Source organism: Harmonia axyridis, chromosome 1, assembly GCF_914767665.1.
Source record: "Harmonia axyridis chromosome 1, icHarAxyr1.1, whole genome shotgun sequence".
Classification (NCBI taxonomy): Eukaryota; Metazoa; Arthropoda; class Insecta; order Coleoptera; family Coccinellidae; genus Harmonia; species Harmonia axyridis.
In genome coordinates, this window is record NC_059501.1 from 36,865,697 (window position 1) to 36,881,504 (window position 15,808).

At 33.1% G+C, this 15,808-nt stretch overlaps 2 protein-coding genes across 3 annotated transcripts in view; both read right to left on the reverse strand.

Annotated features, from left to right (window-relative positions):
- Nucleotides 1-15,808, reverse strand: part of LOC123682994 (sodium channel protein 60E-like) — a 222,303-nt gene that overhangs the window by 85,835 nt on the left and 120,660 nt on the right. The gene's annotated exons all lie outside the window — the stretch shown is intronic.
- LOC123682945 lies at nucleotides 1,036-14,524 on the reverse strand. Its single transcript, XM_045621800.1, has 9 exons — nucleotides 11,172-14,524; nucleotides 10,962-11,113; nucleotides 8,426-8,635; nucleotides 7,640-7,849; nucleotides 6,852-7,061; nucleotides 6,266-6,469; nucleotides 6,047-6,160; nucleotides 2,527-4,545; nucleotides 1,036-2,036 (listed from the first exon to the last, which is right to left on the reverse strand). Exons 2-9 carry the CDS (start codon nucleotides 11,101-11,103, stop codon nucleotides 1,804-1,806), a joined length of 3,342 nt encoding a protein of 1,113 aa, XP_045477756.1. The 5' UTR covers nucleotides 11,104-11,113; nucleotides 11,172-14,524; the 3' UTR covers nucleotides 1,036-1,803.

Here is a 15,808-nt window from a genome sequence, read left to right on the forward strand (position 1 = left end):
TAGTTTTTCCAAAATAAAATTGTAAAGTTGGCTTAATGAAGGTTAATAATAGATATTTTGCTTGTAATTTCCCAATTGTTTTTCGTTAGATATGGTGAATTAATCATATTTCAAGCCTTTTTTCTTTGTCAAAACGACGATTGTATTCATATTTACACCCCATGGCGGCTTCAATCGTTTCTGTCAGCTGTTCCGTTTGAAATATCATATCCTCCATCGGATGTAAACAAAACTAATAAATCCTAGTTTTTGACGAAAACAGATTTTTTTTCAGGAATTCATAATTTACAACGAGAACCAATTAAGAAAATACAAGAAAACTATCCATTATTATGAATAACCTTACCCTCATTAAACCAAATTTACAATTTTATTACGGAAAAACTAGCAGGATTACAGACTTCGTGAGTCCCAGATTCGTAATCTACGACCAGAATCTGTAAAATTATTCAAATTAATACGCTATTTTAAATAACGCGATTGATACATACAATATAGAATTTTGCCGAGATCACAAATATTTGGAAAACTGTTGAACGGAAAATGAGTGAAAAAATATGTAAAAATATGCTGAATGTTCCTGGAATTGAAATACCCCAAAAAATATAGGGTATCTATATAATTTAAAACAATAGTCACCGTCCAATCCGCTTTTGTGTGACACCCCCTATATATTCTTATATACAGGGTGTCTCAGGTGGTAGGCACAAAACCTGTGTTTTTTATTAGGAAATACCCTATATTTCACTCCAGATTTAGGAAGCATGGTTAGAATGAGGCTAATTTTGACGTCTCATGTGCTCAAAATTTTCCGATTTTGAGATATTTCAATTTGTCAATTCGAGCATCTCTGAAAAAAACTCGATAACTCCGACGCAAAAAAATTTGGTGGAATGAGATTTTGGCTGTGAATACTAGAATGAAGGAATCAAATACTGTATATGGGTCATATAATTATTCAAAACTCTGCTGAGAATTTTCGAAATATCGTCATAGGACGTTTCGAATAGTGATGAAAATTGTGAACAGAATTGGTCTTAATATGAGGATTATTTTATTTTCGAAAATATATTTCATTGTAGTTTCGTTACAGAAATTGCATTTATGACAAGGGCGATCCTAGCCTTTAAATTGGGGGGGGGTCGCCGTTATGAACATTTTTTTGATCCTCTGTATAACCGAAAGAGCCTAGATTGAGAAAGTATTCTAATCTCAATTTTCAAATTTCTAGTCGACCCAGTTCCTCAGTAACTTCTTGATTGAACTTGAGTATTCCCAGTTAAAGGTCATAAAAATAAGGTGAAGTTAAATTATTGGGTAAAGTATTTTAAATAATGAGGAAGTCAAGGGAATCATAATTCTTTTCAAATTTAAATATCTTCTCTATATGTACGAAAGAGCCAGGAATGATAAATATTCTAATCTCCATTTCCAAATTTCTAGTCGACCTAGTTCTTCTGTAATATCTAGTTAGGAATTTCCAGTTGAAGGCATAAAAATATGGTGACAATAAAATATTCGGTTTTTCTTTGGTTTTTGATTAAGAAAAATAATAAACTTCAATTGTAAATGAAGTGTTTCGAAAGAAACACCATCTTGAAAAAATCTTAAGAATACAAATAAATGAATTTCAAAGGAACATAAATAAATCTCTAAATAAAACGAACAAATATAAATGAAAATAAATGAATGAAAATGAAGAAACATAAACAACTTTCTTGAAAAGTAAATAAATATATGAAAAAATAAATAAATATGAATAAAAACGAATGACTATGTATAAATTAAAAATATCACAAATATTCAGTTTGAAAATGAAAGTTTCTTCTTGGAGCCCTTCAGCTGATTGTGAATCCATGTCTTTATTTGTGGTGACGTGCGATTCTGAAGAACAGGAGTTTCTTTTATCACTGTTTGTATCACTTTCAAAGGAGGTAGAGCTTTTCTATTCATATATTCTCCGAAAATACGGAAAATAGCATCCTTCTCCTCTTGGGTCCACCTCACTCTTTTGAGGGTGCCAGATAGGGTATGGGCTATAAAAATGGAAAAAAGAGTTGAAACAATACACAAGTTTCAGTAACTTTTCAAGACGAGAGTGATTCTACTCTAACAACACAAGCAATTTTTTTTCTCAAACATAAATCGTATGATATATCAAGAGAATTTTTTTAAGAGACATTTATTCCACTCCGTAGTGATTCACTTGGTCCTAATGAACATGAATTGTTGAAATTCAAGTTCTTTCATATTATATTTTAGATCTGGAGTGGAAAAATTCAATATACTTCACGAGAGCCCTCGCTGGAGCTCAGCTGTAGATTTGTTTTCGATTGGTAATACTATAATATAAAATATAGTGATGAAATCACTATTTTACGTTCACGGCCGTACCAAAAAAAATTGCTTCGGGAAATGACATTAGTAAAGTCGAAATTTCAAGATGTTTTTGAAAAAAAAACTATTTTGAGGTTGGTGAATTGATTACAATTAGCAGTTCGAATGAAATGTAATTATGTATCTCACCTTTGCTGGAATTCCTCCTATTCCCCCCACTAAGATTTGGAGTTCCTCCTGTTGAATTGATTTCATTTGTAGGAATTGGTTCTTCATCATTGACAACCTCATTTTCGGAGTCATCACTGCTTGCATTTTCATTTTCTCCTTGAGCTGTTTGCAGGAGTTGTGAAATGCCCAAAATGTCCCTACTTATAATGGGCTGACGATAAATGCCCTTGTGTATCTTCTCCGAATGGCCCATGAAGTTCGACAAATCCACTACGTCTTGATTTTCAAGATTCAAAGTAATACACGTAGTGGCTATATGTTTCCTCAAATTGGTGCCACGTAGTCTTGTCGGGTGCTCAGCACCACAAGCTTCAGAGAATTTCCTCATCAAAGTGCAGGCACTCAGATGTGGATGCTTTTTTGTATCCGACCCTGGTGTACCGAATACATAAGGGTTACTCTTGTGGACCCTCATATTTGTTCTGTTTTTTATTATTAATTGGATGCACTCACATAAATGAGTATCCAATAGAACAGGAACCGTCCGATTCAACTTGCCCCTTATAGTGAATCGAACATATTTTTTTGCAATTTCTTTTGATTTCTCTGAAAGTGATTGAAATAGATCATTATTACTTCTCTCAATCGTTTCGTATTTTTCAAATTCGGTAATGCTAATTCTCTCGACTTCTCCAGCGCGTCGTCTATTGAAAACCTGGATAGACGTTAGCGTTGCCTCTGCTAAGTCTATCCAGGCCAATGACGAGAAGCAAATTTTCAATTTCTCAAGGGCGTCTTTTCTCTTCTTGGTCAAATAGTCGCTGAGTTTTTTTATGTCGCCCATTGTGGGTAGCATAACTGTTTTTGTTCTACTCATTTTCAGTTGAGTTTCAGCAACAGTTCTGTTTACATTTATGTTCACTTCTTGAGCGAAAACTTTCAAGAAATATTTAGCATTTTTTCGCATTTCTTCCTTGTGGTTTTTAATGCACTCTGTTATTAATAAATTGCCAATCTGCTTCAGCAGTGTGCCCAAACTGAACGCTACCGAAGGAGCTTCGAAGCAGTTCGTAGTTTCAGTGTACCGGGCACACATATTTATAGCAGATAAAACCATGTCTACAAATTTTGGGTCATATATAGAGGCTAAATTATTTATTTCCTTACTCAGTGCCTTCATTTTAATGAGGAAATTACCAATTAATCGTAATCTCTGCCTTATCATTTGGAAATGTCTCGGTTCTCTATATTTTTCCACCATTTTGTTAGCATAAATGATGATGAGTTCATCATATCTGATTGCTCTACATACATCATCCTCCCTCAGCGGTGGGAATAAATGATTTCTCACAGTTATTGATGCCATAGGATGTATTCTTGATGTGATTTTTTTACTTAGCAAATTTGGCAATCTTTTAATGTCGGAATCAATGCCTGTGCAGGATCTGAAATGCACTCGAAGGGTGGCTTTTGAGAAAAATCCCTTACAGTTTGCACATGCACTGTAATCCCTACCACTTTTATTCCTGCTGCTTTTAGGCCGTCGCGCCACAATCAGCTCACCATCATTTAAATTCTCATTCGTATTAAAAAGGAAATTTCCCCTTTTTCTTATCTGACCAATAATCTTGGCCCTTTCTACGTTACCTTTTGGTAACATAATAAATTTTTTCACCTCCTCCTCACCGCTGTGTTTATTCTCTAGGTGTCGTGAGATTTTTTGCTGTTTCGTATGGCAGTAGAAACAAAAATTTGCCTTCTTGTCTCCTTTTCTTCCGCGGGACTCAGTTACCATCATATTTTCATCATCGCACCCTGGTTCGTTTAACGAGGCAGATAAATGAACTTGGATGCTTTTCGAGAGGGAATTATTATTGGACCCATTCGGTTGCGTTTTCTCCTCAATATTCAGATCCATTTCAGATAGAAAGGAACATGGTGTTGAGCTCCGACTGCCATCTCGTGAGTTATCAGATTGCGTTTCTGAATAAGTAGATAAATTATAATCTGAATCATCATCAGAATTGTCTCCATAAACTGAAAATAATAATAATAATTTAGGAAAAACTTTGAAGTTATAAACATTTAGGTTCACAAGAAAGCGACAGCGCGATGTTTCATATTTCTCGAATTAGGGAACATATACAGTGTGTAGATAAAAAAGGGGCAAAATCAATAAGTGAGTTATTTAATGTTTTCTTATGATTTCACTCATGACGTCATTTATTTTTACAGGTTGACGTCATATTTTCTTTCAAATAACTACCCCATTTTTTAGCTGCTTTATTATACCTACTTACATGAGGTTGTGCAATAAGTTACGTTAATTACAATCTTTCACACCATTATTTAGGTAAATTGCAGAAAATGTGTGATCTTTTGAAAAAATTTGTTATCTACGGTTTCAATTGTGTACACCATCATTAAGGCAAGTTTGATAAAGGAGAGAAAATATTTGGATTAATAATTAGAAAAAAATCATGCTGTGACTCTGTGAAATATGGTCTTCATGAGCAATGTTACCATAAGATGGTTAATTAAAAACTTGAATTCACCTGAAAGAGCGTTTTGCTTGATAAGATTCAATAACACAGCTCTTAATTTGATTTCTCACGTTATCCACACACTGTATAGAATGTATATAAATATTTATTATATTTTATTATTTACATACAGGGTGATTCACCGCGATGGCCTATTAGAAGTCCAACGTCCAATTAAATATTTGCATATGAAATAAACGATTGACAATAATTAACAATGAAACTAATTTAATTTCAGACTTGTTTCGAATGGTACAATATATACTTTTTATGATTTCATAACAACCATAACCTTAGAAATATTATGAAGATCCATATTTTTATTTTCTTTCAGGAAAGCTCAAGTAATAATTTCTCTAAGAGGTATGGAACATTGGGCAAATGTTGCAGGTCCCATTATTAGGAATTACTGTTCTATACAGGGTGTATCTTGAATGGTTGGCCTTCGCCTAGTAGTGAATGCAAGTCATCCAGGCCTTTCAGAAAAGTAGCTTGTTGCGTATCCCAACTGTTAGTTTCGGAGATACAGGGTGATTCAGGGAAAAATCTCAAAGATCTTATTATTGCCCTAGAAATATCAAAATAACATTGAACGCTCTGAAAGGTTGTTTGATGTGAACAAACCCACAAAATTCAAATAAAATCGGACTGCTGATTTGCGAGTAATGGTTATCCGAAATTGAAGCCGATTTTCATTAATCTTCCTGTACATTACTAACTGTCTTAAGATACACAACAAGCCACTTCTCTAAAAAGCCTGGATAACCTACACTCACCACTAGGCTATAGCCAACCACTCATGTTACACCCTGTATAAGCAAAAGATTCGAAAAATTTCGAAAGAAGGTTTTACAGTAACGATATCTGAACAAATATATTTTTTCATTTTTCAGTATAGATTGTAGAAACAAGTTTCAAGGAATATGGGTATTAATTTAATCAATTAATATTGCTCTCACGAAAATATATGCTTTTTCTGAGAAGGGTATAACTACCTGATAATTCTATCTCATCTTCAGGTTCCACTTGAACTGGTATTCCATGATGTTGCATAATACTCTGTTTGTTTTTGTCAACATTCATATCTGAAGCTTCCATGGTACTATTATCTGAAGCATAATATAATACCGTTTTAATTCAATGGCATGATAACAATGATCACACATAAATATACAGGGATATTCAAGGAAGGTTGATTATTATAAATGAAGTACCTTGAAATTCTGCATATCTGTCTTCCTCCTCTCCACAAACAGTGGAGAAAACAGTATCATCGAAGTTCTTCATAAGAGAAGTAGATGATCGGTTAATTTCCACATATTCTGTTCCAATTGAAAAATCATTGAAATCCTCATAGACTAGAGATTTTTCTGGCGATCTCCGCGGATTAAGCAATATATCTTCTATAATTATTTTCTCTGCAAATCAATAAAGATTCAATATCAGCCCTCGATATAGCTATTAGCTATCAGGTCACTACAGAGGCGTACCCAGGCATAAGCCTTGGGGAGGATATAGAAAAAATTGTTCGCATTTTCCTTCTTTTGAAGAAGTTTTCCAAAGAAGTTTGCTTACTCATAATAAGATTGTGTTATATAAGGTTGTTACATACAATGGATATTCCTCCTGGGGGAATATATCCCCCTTATCCCCCCCTTGGGTACGCCACTGCGTCACTATAAAATTAAAGTTGTTCGTGAATTGAGCTATAATATACATACATATATAATAGTTGAGGATGAAAATAAGACTCAAATGATCTTGTTATCAAAAATATGTGAAGAACAAGTAAGTAGGTACCTTGAAATGCTCCGTCACTACTTTGTTCATCTCTACCCTCAACGGTGGAAACATATTCATGGTTGATGGAGGAAGTAGATGGTCTGTCCATATCCACATATTTTTTTCCAATTTTTGAATCAGTGGAATGATTATCGCCTATAGATTTTTCTACTGATTCTCTTTGTTCGAGCGTTTCTTCTTGAAGAATCCTCTGTTCTTCTCTTTGCTCTGAAAATGAATATGGATTGGATATAAATATTTTATTGCAAACAGTCACTCAGAAAAACTTAATTGTACCCGTTGGGCAAAATTCGATGGTATTGAATAGTAGCCCTGTAGCCATAGGATCTAGGAATTATGGATGGCATATTTTCAACTTCGATTTTTAAAAGATGGATAATGACCAAAACCAATCCCTATTTATTTATTCATTAATGAGTGAAATCTCATTTTGGATTCAATGATTCATTTTTATGAATTTTTATAGTTAATGAATGCTAATTAATAACGATTCGTTTTGAGTTTTTGAAAGCTATATTTCATCAAAACACAATAAAATTGAAAGTTTAACTGACTTTTCATATAGAAAGAAAGAAATGATTAATCAGGTGACATAAAGAATGATACTTTATTAAACTTATATATTCAAATGCTTGATTCTGAAAATAGTGGAAACCCTAATTTCCGATATTTTTTGCCTTTTTACCGAATTTCAGCGAAAATTTGACCGAAATATTACGATTTAAGGTTGAAAATACGTGTCAAATGACCGTGTTATTGAAAATATTTCGAGAAAAAGTAAGTACCTTGAATTGCTTCATCACTACTTTGTTCATCTCTACCCTCAACGGTGGAAACATATTCATGGTTGATGGAGGAAGTAGATGGTCTTTCCATATCCACATATTTTTTTCCAATTTTTGAATCAGTGGAATGATTATTGCCTATAGATTTTTCTACTGATTCTCTTTGTTCGAGCGTTTCATCTTGAAGAATCCTCTGTTCTTCTCTTTGCTCTAAAAATTAATATGGATTGGATATAAATATTTTATTGCAAACAGTCACTCAGAAAAACTTAATTGTACCCGGTGGGCAAAATTCGATGGTATTGAATAGTAGCCCTGTAGCCATAGGATCTAGGAATAATGGATGGCATATTTTCAACTTCGATTTTTAAAAGATGGATAATGACCAAAACCAATCCCTATTTATTTATTCATTAATGAGTGAAATCTCATTTTGGATTCAATGATTCATTTTTATGAATTTTTATAGTTAATGAATGCTAATTAATAACGATTCGTTTTGAATTTTTGAAAGCTATATTTCATCAACACAATAAAATTGAAAGTTTAACTGACTTTTCATATAGAAAGAAATAAATGATTAATCAGGTGACATAAAGAATGATACTTTATTAAACTTATATATTCAAATGCTTGATTCTGAAAATAGTGGAAACCCTAATTTCCGATATTTTTTGCCTTTTTACCGAATTTCAGCTAAAATCTGACCGAAATATTACGATTTAAGGTTGAAAATACGTGTCAAATGACCGTGTTATTGAAAATATTTCGAGAAAAAGTAATTACCTTGAATTGCTTCATCACTACTTTCTTCATCTTTTTTAACAACGGAGGAAACATATTTATGGTTGATGGAGGAAGTAGATGGTCTGTCCATATCCACATATTTTTCTCCAATTTTCGAATCAGTGAAATTATTATCGCTTACAGATTTCTTTACTGATTTTAGCTGTCCAACCATTTCATCTTGAAGTACCCTCAGTTCTTCTTTTTTCTCTGAAAATGAATATAGATTCGATATGAATATATTATTTGTCACTCAGAAAATCTCAACTACAACCTTAAGAAAGGAATATAATGGATGGCATATTTTCAACTTCAATTCTCAAAAGATGAATACCTAATGTCCAAAACGGAATCCCTTTCTCCTTTTGTGTTCAATTCATAAGGGAAAATTCATTTTTGTTTGAATTGATTAATTTTTTCAATTTTTTTTATTCATATGAAATAAAAAATTTAACGATGTTGAATCCGGAGACCTTACTGACCACCAAATAATTTAATTATCAGAAGTTCACAAATTATCATAAATAGGCCCTTGGTTGATTTGCCGTGTGAAACTGAAACTTTTTATGATTTTTGTAGTTTTTAAAGAAATTTATTTATCATATTATATATCTTCGAAAATTGAAAAAACGATTTTATTTATTTTAGAAACATTTGTGGTTTTTAATAAACAACAATTATGTATTATAACTTCTAGACTAAGTAAGCAATAAGAATGAAATAATTATACCAATGGATTTTACCAAAAAAGTGACTGTAGTACTTTTCATTTCACGCCAATTTCCAATTTTCTTCTATAGCTTGAAAACAGTTGAATTTATTATCTGTTCGAGTCCGCAAATGTGCCATTCATCTTTTGCTAGCTCAAAAGTTTTCTGAGATCCCATCACTAGACAACGAATTTGGGACAGCCGATATAGTCAATTGAAATGTTTGGCTCTATATGTACAGGGTGTTTTATTATTAACTGGATTAACATATATGGTCGTGTAGATGACACCGGGAGAATAATTTTTGTCTTATGACATATTTTTTTTTTTTAACGACTTTATTCTTCAATTAGATACAACAAGGCGACATTTAGCTTGAAGCTACTCTTACATGTAACCTCATCATACCATAACATCCATGACCTAGCCGGGATTCGAACCCGGTACCTTCAGCATCACAGCCGTCTCCCAAACCACTGTGCTGCCGAAGGTAGACAACATATATCTCGTTTTCAAAGCGAACTTGAGACACAAAGGGTTCAACGTAATTTCTGAGCAATATTTTATTGAACATGATCAGTATGAACCTTTAAAGTTACGATTTCTGGTCACACCAACTTATTTTTTGGTGCTAAATTCGAAAAAGGTAAAGAACCCTGAAAAAAAATTTCAAACTGGCGGAAAACCTGCAATGTTCGTAATTTTTTTTTTCGGTTGTCAAATTGAATTTCATTTTCCGAATGAACTCAATTTTCCAAGAATTTCAATAAAAAAATCTTTATAAATCGAAAGGAATATAATTGTTGCATGTTTACAGGAAAAAATTATTCACCCGAAATTGATGAAATATTTCACGATTGTCTTGTTTTCATACTTTACACGAATATGAAAACTGAATCGAAAAATATCAAACCTTCCTTCATTAAAGCCATCCAAAATTCTCCTCCGGTCTTCTAACAAAATTGAATTATCCTTGGATGAGTTCAAATTTATAATTCACAGGTAATAACTCAAGGTCGAGAGTTCGACCCCTAACATAGATTCATTGGAATTACAGTGAAATATTTTTGTGATAAATTTTCATTACTATTTGAATTGTTTCGACAGCTCAATTTCAAACTTTTGGCCATCATAGCCCTACCAGTTTTTTTTTTCAATTATGCTAGAGGACCAAAAGAAAAATTTAGATGGCTTTAATGAAGGAACTGTTCGATATTTATCGATTCTTTTTTACTTTCGTGTGAGGTATAGAGATAAGTACAATCATCAAACATTTCATCAATTTCTGTTGATTTTTTTTCGCTTTAGATATGTAAAAAATATTTTGGTTCGATTTATGAAAAAATTTTCTCACAAAAATTATCTTAGAAAATTGAGTTCATTCAGAAAATTAAATTAAATTTAGCAACCGAGTTCTCGTTCGGAAGTTATCGTATAAACGTTCGGCCGGACAGAATCGAATTTGAGGATAGATTTGTCAACAGTGAGTGGAACCTTTTGAAACCATTTCCGGCTCGGAATTCAAAAACTACAGACATCGTGATGAAATGATAGAGCGATCAATTCGGATACAGGCACTCGAAAAAATTTAATTTTATTTTATCAACAATAAGTTTCATTTCGAAATTTCTGATTACGAAACAGGAGGTACAGGGGGTGTTATGGAACTTTGCAGTATTGTGATCAATTAAGAATATTCTATATTCAATTATAGTGGCAAAATTCATATGTATCCCTGGAGATTTTCAAAAAGAAATTTCATTCTAACAACTTATTTTCAATCGATAAAAAATAATTATGGGTGATAATATAAAAAAACAACTCACCTTTTTCTGTTATCAGTACTGCTTCATATTTGGCACCTCTATGTTTTACAATGCAGGCATTATTATCTCCTTTTTTCTTTGAAATATTTTTCATTGAATATATTCCGTAAGTCTGGTCGGGAAAATGAACTAGACCAAACATTTTTGCTTTCCTGGAAAACACAATTTCTTTATTTAACTGTCTCAATTAAGATTATCAATAGATCTTACCTTACAAAAAGATCGAAATATTCAAACACAAGTTTTCACTCCGAAATATTCACAACACAACCAACTTCAGATTAAAAAAATCGAATTTATCTGCTCGTCTATTTTCAGAGTTCTAATATTCACTTGGAGAAATTCAGAATAGATCTGTATTATTCCAACTGTTACTAGGCCCTAGTAACAGAAATTTTTTTATTATCTCGTCAAATGAGCGAGATTTTGCCTATATACGATGACATGAAACACCCGATATTGGTTATACACAAAAATCTAATACATTCAAATATAAATCGTTTTCAAGTTTTATATCTTCAAAAAAGTAATTTTAAGGTTGAAAAATATCGAATTGTATATTAAGCTCTTACCTTTAATAACTGAATAAACAAAAAGTCCTTAGGTCAAAGGCAAATATAACTTATAAAAAAACTTCAAACACCTTCACTAACTTCACTTAATAATTGAGTCTCAAAAACGTACAAATATCAGTCAGTCAGTAAGCAAGACCGTATAGAAATAGTGAAGAGTACTAGTATTATATAGTAATTACCCCTCCCAAGATTTTCAAAATATGAAATTTCAGAATTCTTGCAGAAACGAAAAACGAAATTTTTTTCCATAAAAATGAACCAATAATCATTTTACTTTCCTTTGAAATCTTCAAGGCAGTCGAAAATCGCACCCTTCAGAGTTTATTAGTTTATTATCGCTTTCAAGATAATTATTTTTATTTCCCTACGAGCACGTCTATTTTCGAGATTTATTATTATCCTTTGTATATCCACTTTGTCGGCGTTGCCTCTGGTTTTGCCAAATGTGATTTTTGTATTCGTCATCGGTATACGCCAGGCCAGTGATTCCTAAAGTGGTCCAGGTTATTGCAAAATATTCAACGCTTTCAAATAATAGCTACCTAAATTTGCATAACGGTCAAAAAAGTTATCCGTCTTTACTGAATTTTAAAGCCGACCCATAAAACGAACCGTAATTCTGTTATGGATAATGCCGACAAAGCATTATCAGAGGTGTCTACAAGCATGAGAGTTGCTAAGTACAGGTCCATTATGCATAAGATATTGTAATTACTGTATTGAATTCGTATAAGATCCTCTTTATTTCCGGAAAGCAATGTATTGATCGAACATCATTTCAACAGTTTCATCAGCGTGATCAGATTGGAATATGATGAATCTATACTGACGTTTGAATTGAGAAGTGCGTGCGTATCTACAAAAAATCACTTTTGGGATATTGATTGAACTTTAAATACTTTCATTTGTGCCATCTACAGATTAAATTTAATTAACATGCATTATCATTTATTTTTTCTTCATATTAATTCAATTGAATCTGTGGATGAAATGAAAGTCTTCAAAGACAAATATCCCAAATGTGCTATTTTGCAGATACGCCCTTTTCAATTGAAAAGTATATTATATTGAATATGAATTGATTCATCGGAACATTCTTGAGTCTAGACATTCCCAACCGTCTCGGTTAGATTTTTTGAAACTACTAAAATCTATCAAATGATTTCTTCCTATTAAAAACTTCCTGAAAATGCAATAATCTACTGAAAAATTGGATATCAACTAAATCTGGTCATACTGAGTTTCATTATATTTTGAGTATCTATTGACACTTTAGCTCAAATGATAGGTACACTGAAATTATCGTACAAAACGCTATTATCGTACATGCGATATCGTACATAGAATTGAGCAGCAAATTATCGTACAAAACGATAATTATCGTACGAACGGCAACGCTGTACTAGGGCTCTTGCAGCAAAAATTCGATAAGAGGGGGAATATCATCATCCACATCTTGAAGAAAACACCAGACGTGGTGTAAACATTTATTTACAACCCTTGTATTGCCGATAACTGGAGAATTCACTATATGGATTGAAGACATCTGGTTACGGTCCCGAAATTCAACATTAAAAAGATGTACCTATATCTGAATCATCTCTATACCGACCCCGAGGAGTCTTTTCAAGCCGGACTTTAATATTTTCAATATTCTGCTTGAATTTTATGTAGAAGCCTCTATTCACACGAAATTTTGCATGAAGATCAAAATTGATAATTTATATATTCAGGCAAAATTTCAACTCGAGCAAATTTGTTGTAACTTATATATTAGGTGTACATTTTTTTAATTCTTCTTGAATTTTCTATTGTTCTGTTTATGCTATCCGCACGAAATTGTGCACGCAGTCTCGAATGATCATTTTATGTATACACGCGAAATCTCCATCTGATCAGATCTGTAATCACAGAGATATCAAGTTTTTAATATCCAATATTCTTCTTGAATTTTCTATGGTTAATTTTTTATGGTTCTCATTATGCGATAAGCTTGAAATTTGGCGAGGAGCTTAGCATTGCTATTTTATATCAATACCCAAAATCTCAACTCAACGTCAGTTCTGTGGTAACAGAGTTTCTATGGTTCTGATCAAGTGATCAACAAGATATTTCGCACGAAGCTTTATATGGTCATTCTACATCTGAATGCAAATTTCCCTCGCAAATGTGACTTTGGTTTCGAAATTCACAAAATACAAAATTTCGAACGGCCATATTTACGGAACCCCTATTCAGGTTCTGCTTATTAAACGAACTCAACTGCGGCATTGGAGATCCGAACCTTCCCTGCAAATTTCGCGTATACAGGGTGTTTCATTGGGAAACGGAAATACTTCATAGGTGCTTAGTTGACACCAAGGCGATTCTGGAGATACCCCATTCATTGGGTCTTACAGTCTTCGTAGGCGAGATACAGAGTGTTTTATGCGTTTTGCCCGTTCCTTTCAGAGGCCATTTCAAACGAACCACCCAGTATATTTTCTTCATATTTGGCAAATATGTTCCTAATTGAGAGCCCAAACGTATCATGCAATAACCACCTCGAAAATTCAGGTCCTGGTTAACAAAAAATTATGAATAGTTTGAATCCTCGTAACAACACCCTGTACATCGGAATTTTGAAAATCTGTTTCGATATTCGGAAACACCACTAAAAACTAAACTGAGAAGTGTAATTCAAATTTTCGCGCAGACAGTTTTACTGCACACATTTTCAAAGTGAAAGTGAAGTTTTCAAGAACTCATCAGGCTTGTCGGCGTTCGCTTTACGTTGCCGGATTTCATGACCACTTGGGGTTCTGCATTATTATCTTTTCAATTCTCTAATCAGACTACCTCGGTAGTGCAGTGGACAGAGATGTCGACTGTGGTGCCGAAGGTACCGGGTTCGAATCCTGGCTAGGTCATGGATGTTGTACATGTCCGGTGATGGTTAGGTTAGAGGCTAATGACCATAGCAGTCGATGCCTTCAATGAAAGAAAAAAAAAAAATCTCTAATCAGAATGTTGATTCCTCAAAAATGGAATGCAAAATATAAGAAAACAATTCTATTTCATCACTTCCAACTGATCCTTCTTGAGAAATATAAGTTTCATTATTTCATACCACATTCCATTATTTTATGATATTCTTCATTTTTTATATCAAATTATCTAGAGTCGAGCGTGGGCGCAATCGAATTAAATAATGGTTCATCCTCATCATCCGATCATTACTCGATAATCTTAAACAAAAATGCCGAAAACAAAACAAAAATTAACAGGGCCCAAATATGTGTTCAACGAGAAGGCGGTGTTTTTGAACATTAACTCGATATTTTATAGCATTTTATCAAATCCGTCTGTTATAAATGTTTCCTATTAATACAACTGTCTTATTTTCACCTTTACGAAAAAATGTTAGATAAGCTTTGTTGCTGAGAATGTTATTACGAATCTAAATGCATGAAAAAATATAGGGTGTTCCATTGAAAAAATATCATTTTATGAAATATTATGACAACGCGTCTATTTTTTTTTTTTCGGCATCGAGAAGGCCACTGAGAATGCTACCAGTTTGCCCATTTAACCGACATCGTAGCATCCATAATAACAGAGTTGGCAATGGTGCCGACTCAATTTGGAACACCCTGTATATGAACATTCAAAATCTCAATTGAATCGGATCTGTAATCACGGCTCTATTTTCAATATTCTCCTTGAAACTTCTATAGTCCATTTGTCATGGTTTTCATAATCTGATATCCATCAGTTGTGTGGTCACGTAAATATTGGTCATTTTTTTGGTTATTCTTTTTTAATTTTCTATTGTGCTGATTAGATGATGAGCATTAAATTTTGCACAAAGCATTTAAATGTCATTTTCCATCCAATTGGAAATCTTTATCGCGATCGAAACTGCAGTTCCGACATCAACAAGAAAATGAAATTTCGAACGTCAATATTTACGGAAACCATAATCGGATTTTATCCATAAACGAACTTAACCGCGGCATTTCTGATCCAAACCTACTCTGAAAATTTTAAGTTTCTAAGACCTTTCATTAGAGAATTATCGTGTACCTATACGGCTGAACGGTCAGAGTTGAATTTGAGGACGGATTCGTCATCAGTGAGTCGAACCTTATCATTTATCCATAAACTTCTTATGGACATTTCCAATGGAAGACCCTGCATACATCACTTTTTTCAAATGCGAGTACATCTGCATCCCATAAGCAATAGAAAGGAATATCCACATATTATTTGCACAAATTCCTGACCCACACA